Source organism: Crocodylus siamensis, chromosome 2, assembly GCF_052110815.1.
Source record: "Crocodylus siamensis isolate JL-2025a chromosome 2, ASM5211081v1, whole genome shotgun sequence".
Taxonomy (NCBI): domain Eukaryota; kingdom Metazoa; phylum Chordata; order Crocodylia; family Crocodylidae; genus Crocodylus; species Crocodylus siamensis.
In genome coordinates this window covers 183,433,837-183,446,033 of record NC_143396.1, presented here as the reverse complement: position 1 = coordinate 183,446,033, position 12,197 = coordinate 183,433,837, and the positions used below count along the sequence as shown (strand labels likewise).

At 43.2% G+C, this 12,197-nt stretch overlaps 1 protein-coding gene across 7 annotated transcripts in view; it reads right to left on the bottom strand.

Annotated features, from left to right (window-relative positions):
* Nucleotides 1–12,197, bottom strand: part of PTPN5 (protein tyrosine phosphatase non-receptor type 5) — a 138,963-nt gene that overhangs the window by 40,821 nt on the left and 85,945 nt on the right. For 5 of the 7 annotated variants that reach the window (XM_090032533.1, XM_090032531.1, XM_090032530.1 and 2 more), the window contains 3 exons: nucleotides 8,996–9,177; nucleotides 7,929–8,048; nucleotides 5,135–5,218 (listed from right to left, as the gene is read on the bottom strand). In XM_090032533.1, coding sequence (XP_089888659.1) covers nucleotides 5,135–5,218; nucleotides 7,929–8,048; nucleotides 8,996–9,157 — 366 coding nt within the window. In that variant the 5' untranslated portion in view covers nucleotides 9,158–9,177. Of the gene's footprint in view, nucleotides 1–5,134; nucleotides 5,219–6,670; nucleotides 6,851–7,928; nucleotides 8,049–8,995; nucleotides 9,178–12,197 lie in introns of those variants that run through there. The other 2 variants (XM_090032534.1, XM_090032536.1) reach the window with 2 other exon arrangements.

Genomic DNA, 12,197 nt, shown 5'->3' with positions numbered 1-12,197 from the left:
GTTTGCATTCAGCTTCAACACGGGGTTCTCAGGAGCCAGCAGAACACTTCAATACTTGATTAAAAGACATTGCAAGAATGTGGGGGGGGGGACTAGGGGGGTGACCACCAGTATTGTTTAAACAAATCTGTTGACATTGTAATTACCAAAAACCAGGGAAGTGTGTTACTTACTATTAGCTTTATGCTTCGTAACAATTTGGGGCCAAATTTGAACTAAGAGCTTTCTTTTAAATTGGGCTTGAGGGATGATTGGCCAGAAGATTAAAGATCTGAGTCCATTATTATTTCCATAATTCTAGCTCTGGTACATACCTGAGTCCCATTACTGTAAAGTCTGAATTCTTCACACTAGGGAATGTAGTTCTCCTCTTGTGAGGTACAGAGGAGCTATTATTATTATAATTCACCCCTATACAGAGGGCAGAGCACAACACCCCTGCACCACTTAAACACTATGGCTCTTTTGGAGTGCTGGCTGGCCACACTGGGTGTGCTTGCCAGTGATTTAGTAGGTTGAAAATCTGAAGGATTATAGAACTTGTCTGTGAAACAAGGGAGGTTTTCTCTAGGCTGTAGGTGACGGGTGAGTTAAGAATCACCAGGAGGCTCAGGGAAATTAATTTATCCTTTAAATTAAAGAAATGATAAATAAATAAATAATAGATTAATTAAATAGGCAGCTTTGAAACTAGTAGCTCCAGGATCTGGGACAGAATTCAATAAACTGATTCAACATAAATCAGTGAAGTCTGATACTACATCCATCCAGGTTTATCTTAAACTGGTTTTGGCCATTTGAAAGTGGTTTATATGCGCTGAACGCCTGTTGTGTTACAGGTTTGAACCGGTTTCCAATCACTTCTATCGGTTAATGTGTAATTCCTGTCCCTGGCCCAGGTGGTCAGTGCTAAAGAGGCTATGTGCTGACTTTTGATGAAGTGGTAAATGTCTAGCCAAAAGCTGTCCCTTATGTGAAGAAGGATCCAGCGCATCCCTCAAAAAGCCTCTCTCTCTATGCTAGCACTGCTATACATCAATGGCCAAGAACCTGTGTTCTATCACCCGGCATCACAAATTGGGTTAAGATTATGCAACAAATACAGGGTTAGGGATCCTCCAGTCTTTGGGGTAGAGCTGGGGTCTGGATTTCAGTCTGTCTTTAACACACATACATACAGTTCATGGGGGCTTAACCTCAAGGTGTCATCTGAATGGCACCCAAGGGTCCAGCACTAAGAAAAGTGAGGGACTGACTCAGCCTTGTTTCCAGACAGCCTAGGTTGTAGCAATTTTTCTACAGTCTAGTGGGTACAAAGGGGTAGTGGGACAGGTAGAGTATCCTCCCTGTGAGGAACACCTCTAGTACAAGCAAGTCAGCATGCTAAGTACAGAGTGAATTTCCCCAACTCCATCCTGCCTCCACAAAGAACAGGGAGTATATGAAGTTAATGTGGGCTGGAGGAGGAAATGCTGGACTGTGAGCAAGAGGAGGCATGTCAGGAGCACATTAGCACAATGATATTGTACCTGCAATGGTCCTTAGAGACCAGTGAAACAAAAGCATAGGTCAGATTGGTCACATAATAAGCTGCTTCCCTTTGGTCTCTTATTGTACTGGGACAACAGTGGAAAGGATTTTCTTCTGATGAAAGGTAATTTAATCATAAATGCACCCATATGCCCAGAAGATATCCCCTTCTAGCCTGTTCTCTATGCAGATCCTTTTCCATGCAGCAACACAATTAAAGAACCACAAGGAACAATTGAAAGAAGCTTGTTTGAGATGAGCTGGGGTAAAAAAAATACAGAGAAACCTGTTTGTGAAATAGCACATTATACCACAGCTTAGGGCTCTAGAAACCTTGCCAAAGCCCATTGTTTGCAATTATTTTCCAATTTCTTGCTAAGTAAAATTATTGTTTACGCCATACTGTTTTGCAAATGCCTACAACAGCAGATGTTTTCAGATTGTAAATCCCGTGTGACCAAGCATGAGAAGGAGTTGCTGGGGATAGAGAGGCTCTGTGACCTCTATGTTTGTGGAGCACACTCTGCTTCTAGTGAAATTCATGGTTATGCAGTAACTATGCACTGCCTGAGTGCCTGTTAACTGAAAACAAATTACAATCTATGGTCCCTAGAAAACTTGATTAAAAGGGAATTATGTTATAATGCTGCATTGTTATACAAAAGTTTCAGAATGTTTCAGTGTTTCAAATGACCGGAATATGTCAAATCTGTTCTCTTTCCCTAAATTATAAACCAGGGGTAGGCAATGTTTTTTGGCTGGACTGCCGAAAAAACCACAATGTCTACCTTGGATGTGCTGGAGTACAGGCATGCCAGAAAAACAAAATGAGGGCAGAGAGGTACATGGCAGAGCGCACTGCATACTAGTATACTTAATAATTATAAATGTTGCCTTTGTCACTGTGTATTCCTTTTTTGTTGAGCATGTTGTAATGAGAGAGAGAGAAAAAAGACAAATAAGAGAAAGAGGAGAGCGAGAAAGAAAAAGGAGAGCAGAGAGAGAACCAGACACACGCACACAGAGAACCACATGCACAAACACAGAGAACCAGAACGCACCCAGAATAGACACATGCACACAAACATCCACACAGACACACAGAACCAGACACACACAGAACCAGGTGCGCAGGCACACAGAGCCGGGTTCCTGGGCCACTGGCCCAACAATGCCCTGGTCCCGCCTGAGGCCCTGTGCTTCCTTAGGGAGCCAGCCACCTGGGCTGCAGCCCAACTGGCTGAGGCCCGGCTTGGAGCCTGCCCATCAGCCCAACCACCTACCCACCCTGCACAGCTAAGCCCGCAAAGGTGTGGCACTCCTGGCAAGGAGTAGTGCCAGCCTCATCCTAGGGGTTGGGCTCCAAGTGGGTGGGAGTCAGGAGGGCTCAACAGCCGAGCCAGGGCCACTTGCAGCCGGGAGACTGCAAACAGCTGCTCCAGGCTCCAGCATCAGTTCCACACCAGCAGCTGCACACGCGCCTCAGAGCAGATGGTGGGGATAGGGCCTGAAGCAGCACAGGCCTCCTGCTGTCTGCTCTGAGATGGAGCTGATGATGGGGTTGTAGAGCTTGCTGCAGCTGCCCAGAGCCCAGGCTGGCTACAAACAGCTGTGCTGGGCTCCAGAGCCCAGTCATCAGCTCTGTGCCAGCAGCATAGGAGAGGCCGGGGTTGCATTGCCTCAGGTCCCTCACCCACTGTCCACCCCAAGGTGCATGTGCACCTGCCAGTATGGAGCTAATGCCAGAGCAGATGTTTGCAGCCTCCTGGCTGCGACCGGCCCAGGCTCTGCGTAGCTGCTGCCAACCACAGAGCCCAGTTTGCTTGCAGCAGGGCTTGCAGGTGCCCAGCTACCTGCTGGGAACAGCCTGGGCTTCGTGGCTGGCAACAGCTGCCAAGGGCCCAGGCTGGCAGTGGTGTGCCAAGCAAAATGGCCTCATGTGCTGTGCTCAGCACACGTGCCGGGAGTTGCTGACTCCTGGTATAAACTCTACTCAATTGAATGGAGTCACTCCTGAATCATAGGAGTAAATCAGTGGTTCACAATATTTTTAGACTTGAGACACCCCTCAGAAAATGCCAGTTCATAGTTTTGACCTGGTTTTTTACTACAGAAAAGGAGTAGGTCTCCTGTTGCAAAGGACTCAGAAAGACCACAGTAGGTCAGAAGGCTTTTAATGCTATGAATTCATAGGAATTCATTCCTTTTTAAAATCTCTGGCTTTATCTTGTGAATCATGTTTGCACAGCACATCTAACAGTGATAACATTGTGTGGCACCCTGCAGGACCGTGGTTGAGCATCATGGGAGTAAACGAACAATTTGGGGATTTTCGTGAACTTTCACTAAAACCTAACCCATGTGACAAACACAACTTCACGATAAACCAGTTCCACAATATTTCAACACAGCTACAGATCAGGATTTGTAAGGAAATCACAGCCCTAATTATTCTGGTTTATAGTGTGGAATATTTCACTGTGACATATCCTAAAATTCATACAGTTCATCAAGGATATGAATCCTGTTCTTGTACTTTAATACTTGCAATTACAAAACTCATCAGAAATGTATTAATTTGATTGCACAATGCACCTGGTGAAAGAACAGCAGCATCAGCAAGGTAGAAAACTGCATAGCTGGGATAACCTCGCTGCCCACATTAATGATAATAATAATGGAGGCATTAATTCTAATTACCATGCTTTGTAAATGGCTTTAAAAAATACGTTCAGCTCAATACATTAAGCAGAAGCCTCTGCCAGCATACTGCCCCTGAGTGAACTCAACTATGGTACACACTGCATTATGATGCTTACTCACTCAAACTACATGTAAGTTAACTATTGCTATTCCCTGCCTGCCAGAAGGTACATTGCATGTGGCAGAATATGAAGCCACGTTCTCCCAATATTTCCATATTTCATGGCTATGTTTTCTCTATTTTCTTTCCCTCTCTCCCACATGAAAACGTACTGGGATCTTGCACCCTGGTTATGTGTGTACCACAATGAGATTTTTCCACAAATTAAAAAGCATTCCTCCTGCATTTCCCAGGCATCATTCATCTTCATGCCAGCTACAGAGCCCAGGAGGAAGGCACAATGCATTCTCCCTCCCTCCCTGAAGGTTGAGAGCTAACATAGTAGAATTATACTACTGATTTTGCTATGCAGGTAGGCCTTGGCCTACATATGCTTATGTCTTAATTCCCAAAATATTTCAGTGCTGTGGGCTGAATCCTGTTGCCACTACAGTCAATGGGTGCCTTACAATCAACTCCTATGGCAGTAAGATTAGCTCTTTTCTTCGCTGGACTCTATCGTTTCTATTCCATGGAAGAATATTCTCCTCTTGTGGGTGGGAGAAGTAAAAGTCTCTCATGAATCACCAATTCATCAAGGAAAATGAATAGGGGGAAAATGCAGTCATCACTTTGCTACATAAAGCATGCAGTAATTACGTGGAAATAGCCCTGAAGTTATTACTTCAAAATCAACGACTCATAGTAAATGAGACACCTTACAAAAACTTATGGTAAGAAGGTGTGTATACGTTTAGCATTTTTCAGTAACGACACTGAATTTTTCATATTGTTGCTTACCAGAGCTCCTACGAGTAACAGTCCTAAAGAAATTAAAGATAGCAGGAAATATGACATCACAGAACTCCCATCTCTTGTCAGATCCTGTGAAACAGTAGAAATGACAATAACTGACACTGCATTTTTAAAGGACGTGAAAGAACAGTAAGTGTGAGTGACTGCACTTACTGTTCTGCTAATCATTTTGTATTCATTACTGGATTTCCCATATAGATAGCTTTTGTCTGCAGAGATGGCTCTCAAACCATCTGGATCTGAAATCCAAAACCAGATCTATCTCCAGACTTTGCTAGGCTTTGCTGTCATGCGTCCCTTCTGAAATGCTGGCTCCTCTTCTCAACCCATGAGTCCTTGAAATCCATAACCAGATCCACATCTTGATTTTGAAATCCATAACTGGATCACATAACCAGACCACATCTTGATTTTGCAGCTTATGCTCATTTTTCATTTACCCAAGTGGTATAATTCTATCCCTCTGAAGAGGGTATAAGTAGTACATAGACCTTGTGCTATCTCCTCTGCATAGGGATAAAGTTCACCCAAAGAGAATAGCTTTCATTTTACTCACTTGACTGAGTATTCTTAATAAATGGCATTTTCCTTGGCATTGTGCAAATGACACAAATATTTCCCATTACTGTATTTCTTTAGCACAAACTCTATGATCCAGAAACTCTGACTTTTGTTTTTATTGTTGCTGTTGTTTTATGCAATACAGGGAATGTTGTGACTGTTTGCAGCAACCTGAGTGAAAGTCATGCTGATGTATCCCTCATGGCCTACTGGAGGTTACACATGGTTCACACATGGCCACTGTGCTGGCCCTTTATGCAAGGAGTGAATTTTACTCCATCTGATAGTCAAGAATGTGAGCAAAATCCTATTAACTAAATGAGGCAAGGAATATGCTCTGGAATTAGCTCATATAACCATCTGAAGACAAATATAGTACTCTAATAAGTAATAATCAATTACGTACATGAACATCTGTGTACATGCAAATATACAAGGCCTGAACCTGTTCTATTTTTGGCTAGGTGCAGTTCCATGTATTAGACCCTTAAATGGACTTAGAAGTCTAAATGTAATCCTGTTCCATCCTGCCTGAGTCCCTGAAAAGCCATCAATACATCTACATTTGTTTAGTGCTTTCTTCTGAATCTTAAGACTAAGACTACACAAAGCAGCAAGACCTACTCCCCTTTTGTGCTGAGGAGTTTTCAATGACTTGAGCAGGGTGAAATAGGATTGCACTTAGATGTCTAAATCCACGTGGGCTCCTAAATGTTAGAACAGGTGTCTAAGTGCCTATTTCATCCTGCACAACTCATTGAAAAATTTCTAATGTCAAAGGCTGGTGGGTCGTCCTCTACACTGCTTCCTGCGATTTAGCTTTATGGCTAAAATGAAGGCATGTTACAAAAGCAGATATTTTAATGTTTTTTCAGACTTAAGGAGGGTGGAAGAGAATGTCACATGAACACCCATAAGTGCCCTGTTGCTGCCTGACAGGTGGGACAGGATCTGACTTACGGTTTCACTGTTTTTCATTCAAATTATCTCCCTCCTCCACGCTGAGCCAGCATGAAGCTCGCTTTTATTCAAATACTCCTCAGTTTGGACATTTCCATGACAGGCGATCCATCTGTGACTTGACCCATAGCAACAAAATGCAGATAATGTGAGTGCCTCCCACTGTATGAGGGGCTTTGATTATGCGTAATGAATCCAACTGAGAAAAGTCAAATAAGACATACTTGTTGATAATAAAAAAGGGAGGGGTAATATACATTGCTTAGCAAACCCAGAAAGCAGTCTCAAAGTGTACTTTAACCACATGATGCAGAGAGACCAATTCCCTATACGTACTGCCCACCCACTCCCAGAGAGGCTATGTGCCGTGAGTCCAAACTCCCACCTGATAAACATCTATGACCTGATTTTTAAAGGATCTAGTACCCAAAGCCCTCATTTAACAAACACTCTATTTATTTCTATACAAAATTACGTTAGTAGAATTACAACTATAACTCATCACATTAAGTCACACTGCTGGAAAGTCCATATTACATTGGTAAAAGACATTGGGGTTTTCATACCTGGGTAGCTTTATACCATTGCAATTTTTTTTTAAATATAGACACAGCTGAAAACGACTTTAAAAAAAGAAAATCAGGAAGAGGCAAGTCTTTTTATTGGTGACGGCTACAACATCACTCTAACACTACTTAAAGAAATCAGGACATTTACATTTTGGTTATGATGTGGCTAGTGATTTAAAGCACATTTGTAGTGAAACTGCAAGTCAGTTAAACTCATAGTCTCCAGAGTGTTGCCATGGATATAACCAAGGCCAGAGTTTGGCCCACTTCTGAAACTAGTCTGGTGACCCTTATGTGGTCTCTGCAGCTTCTGAAGAATCTAAGCTTTTTAATTGCCATCATAAATTGAGTTCTGGCTTGTCCCTGTGAAGTAAATCTTATGGATTTGATTCTCTACTGCCTTGCTTCTTGTGCTGTCATTAACACTTTTCAAACAGATATAAAAACTCTATCACACTGATTTCATCACTGAATCATAGAAAACCAAAATGGATTTTTAAAGATTAATTCTCTATGTATTTGTTTCCAGAGAAGTTTTTCTCCATTCCCCAGCAGGTGCACAGCAGAGAATTAACAACATGCTATCTAGTATGTGTTTTATACATTTAATCCAAGAAAATACCAAAAAATATTCCTGAAGCCTACTGACGTTAGTCTTCTACTTAATAGAGAGGAATAAGTGAACTTACCACCCCTGGATTTGACACGAACTGTCCAAATGGCATAAGCAAGTATGACATTAGGTCAAAGGCATTCTGAGCTGTTGGGAATGTCCTGTAACCGTTGTACCATAACATCATGCAGAGAAGCTGTGCAATCAATCAGATAATACATAATGAGCATTCCTCATTAGACAAACATTCATTTTCATTTCAAGACTGCATAATTAACTAATTTGGTTCTCATTGCTTTTATGCTGATCATCATTTTCCCTTTAAGAAGTCAGGTATTTTCTATGCTTCAGCTTAACTAGGATACAAAGACAGAGGCCAGATGCTTAGCTGATGTAAATCAGTCTAGCACCACTGAGTTAAATGGAGTCTTACTAATTTACATCAGCAGAGGGTCTGCCCCAGAGAATCTATAAAAGACAACACTGTAAGGGATACCCTTTGGTTTCTGAACCTTTCATGGGGGTTATTAATGTACACATCATGCTGTCACTCTTGCAAACAGCTATATCCATCCAGTGGAGCACACACCGGACAAAAAGACATACATGTGTGTGTGCAGTCACGAAAAACATTCCATTTTAACACTCAGGGATGACACATGCAACATGGGTGACACACACTCATAATAAAGCAAGTAAATTAAGAATATTAAAAGCTGCCTGCTTTCCATGGACTTTCCTTCTCCACTAAGAAGAGCAAACATTATCATTCCTGGCCCACACACCACACATCAGAACTTTAACTCTATCCCATCATCCCTACTCCACACTCCATAACCAGAATACTTTCTCCAGTACTACCCATTGTGATATCTGCAATTGGTTGGCTGGTAAAGGGGCATTTGCAGAGGAGCAGTTAAAGGGAAGGGTGCTTAGAAAGCTGGCATAGCCACAGGTCTAGTTGCAGTTGCAATGTATGGTAGTTGTGGAAATGACAAGAATACCACTGATTTCAACACAGCTATGCCAATATACACCAGCTGGGGTGCTGGCCGTCACAATGCATGGCTGGGAAAAATCCCAGCAACAAGGAAGTATTTAGAATGAGGGTTTCATCTCTGAGCAAGCTACAAAGCACCTTACCAATATCTGTGAGAGGGCGAACAAGCACATGTTCCCTCCAGATTTGAGTGCAGTCCACCAGGCAGCCCACCCAGGCTGCGGGGTTCTCTGTGAGGCTTTTCGGGATTGTTCCTTTCCACTCTGCTGTCCTTGCGGTCCTTCAGTTTCATCCACTGACTCCATCGCTGCTGGCTTGGAAAGACCTTCAAATGCAAATGACAAGCACAGGGAATGAATAGCAGTGGAACCCTGCAGCCGTTGCGGAGACTGCAAGGACTATTATTTTTGCAAAGAGGTTGGTCGCCTCTCAGTTCTGCATCAGTAAGTGCAGCTCGAGATTCAAGCGTCACACTCTATTAGTGCGGCAGTATTCACCTACCTTCGTCAGAAAAAGGACGTGTGGGAGGATAAATTATTTTCCCTTTATTTCTGGAGGTAGAGAACCTTGGCTTTGTTGTTAATAAATTCTCATTTACATTGCTGCATCTTTTTGTTGTATTTTCTTCTTCTTTTATGAAAAAGGAGCAGTTACTGAGTTCTACCACTGACTCTGCCACTCACAGGCTCTGTGACGTTAGGCAAGTCACTTCATCTCTCTCTCTGCCTTTGTTTCTTTTCTTTCCTCTTTGCCTGCCTTCTCTATATAGACTGTAAGCTCTCAAGGTAGTCTCTTTGGATCCAGAGGCACAAATCTTGGTTGGGGTCTCCCAACTCACAAACCCCAAGTAGATAATAATAATAATAATAGCAGAAGCCTGTTTATGCCAAGGATTTCTGGCTTGGATTCTGCTCTCAGTACTGCTTAATGTTGCTGTAGCACCTTTAACTTCAATGGAGCTTAACTAATTTATGCCACTATCTGAGTGACTAGCCCTATATTAATAGCATTTTACACCTACTTTATATAGGTGTAAATGAATTCACAAGCTGTGAAGCAGTGGAAAAAATCAGGCCTATTCAGTGAAATTACTCCTAATTTATACTGCTGAGAAGAGATTCTCTGAGACTGCCCATGAACAAGACCAGCCTCTTAAACCTGTCATACAACCATATACATACGGATATGAGCTGCAGAAGAGCTATCATTGTGGCTTGCTTTTATAAGATTTAAACAGAACATTTCTTTTACTATTTATTTTTCTAATGGTCCAGGAATTGTCACCCTGGGTCCAATCCTCAGCAGTCACTAACTGGCCATGGCTCCACCAAGGTAGACAGCACAGTGTATTTATACCAGCTAAAGATGTGACCTAAAATTCAGCATAAGACTTTATAGAAGCAGCCTGTCTCCCTTCTCTAAATAAAGTAATGGAAGGATAGGCAGAAGCAGGAGTTCTTATTCCCATTTCTCTGCTTGTTCTTCTCCTCCTACACAACGGAAGGCAGGGTGGAGCGCTTATGCTGTTCCTGCTTGAGAGAACAAGGTGTTTGGGTAGTGCTTCCAGCTTCCTACCAGGATCTCAGCTTTCGTACCTGAGCACAGATTTCATCTGGGGATGAGGCTGCTAGGCCTCTGTACAGGGCACTCAGCATCTTCAACTGAAAGGCTGGGTAGAATCATTTGAAATGTACTTATCACCTACTTCTGGAGTGGCTCAGCCTTTCAGGGTTACTATTTTTCAAATGAGTTCTCAATAAATCTCCAGTCAATTTGTTTCATTTATGAGTATCACTATAAATGATGACAGAGAAAGGGAATTGCTTTGGCCAGAGGGCAGAGATGCTGTACTATAATTGACTCAGAACTACACAGGTTTTTATAAATCAGCTGTGCATTTCCATGAGATCTGATTGGTTGTTGGCATCTCTTTTGCATATTCACTGTGCAATTATTTCTCAAGAAGTGCACAGCGCGCGCGCGTACACACACACACACACACACACACACAGAGGCACACATTCATTCTAGTTGGCTGACTGCCATTATTAGCCCACCATGATTCAGTCCCATTGTTTTCATAATCACTATTTCGTTTTATAATAAAGAAACACCAATAAAACATGTAATATTACCATACTGACCAAGTAAAAGCTTGTGTATCTTGATTTACTCGTTGCAGGTTAGTCTAAGCTGTGTAGACTGAACTGATAAGCAAGTGAACAGACACTGATGCTGGAAATGTAGCCACATGCCTGCAGTGGCCCAACCCAGAAGCCTCCCTGCTTGGCTGGAGCAGACAGCTTGGGCCAAGGCCAAAGCTAGTCCACCCACTATTTTGAAAACAGTTTATGTGCACTGAACTTCTGTTCTGTTACAGACTTGAACCAGTTTCTGATCACTTATATTGGTTGATGTGCAGTTTCTGTCCCTAGGCAAGATTTATGGAATACAGTTGGTAGGATCATAGGAATTTGACCCCTAACACTATATATCCTCCAGGCTTCCAGTTAGTATCCCACAACCAACTGTAAAAATCACCAGGAATGTTCCTTGTCACCAAGAAGTTGTGTTTGCTCCCCAGATACTTACCCAAGTGCAAAAGCCTTGCACTGATACAGCTGTGTGCAGTGTGGACAAAAGATTCAAAAGTGTAATTGCTAGTAGTGATGCTTATTGTGAAGGTTGTCTAAATGCTTTCAATATAAGCAGGGTGACCATACATCCCAGATTGGCTGGGACAGTACTGGATTTCTCAGGCCACCCTAGCATCCTGGCCAGTTGGTATAAATTGAAGCAAAAGTCCTCGATTTGGCTGCTGCAGGCAGAGGCTGTGGCTGCCTGCAGTGCCCAGGTTGGCTCATGCTGAGCACTGGCTGGAGCCAGGGGAGTGGGCTGGGATGGCTGTCCGCCGCAGGCAGTGTCATGCCCTGCAGCTACGGCCGATGCCAATGCCAATGCTCAGGCTGTACATCGTGGTCTTGGTTGCCTGCTGGTGGCAGGGGGGAGGGGCTGCTCCCAGCCAGATCCAGGGTCTGTGCATATGAGATGAAGGCCAGCCACAGGCCTCTGCATTGTCCCGCCCCACCCTCAAAGCTCCTGGGAGGCGTGGGGTCAGGGGTGTGTGTGTGTGTATGTGTGCGCCTGGGATTGGGATGTATGTGTGTGTGAGTGTGTCCATGCTTAAGTGGGGTTGGGGATGTGCATGCACTGGCTCCCCCCATCTTGGATTCCCTTACCTCATCCTGGATCCTCTTAACAATAATATGGTCGCCCTAACTATATGTTCCTCTTTTCAGCTGTGCCATCCTTTAGTAGTTTAAGCTGAAATTTCCCATGCTTGCA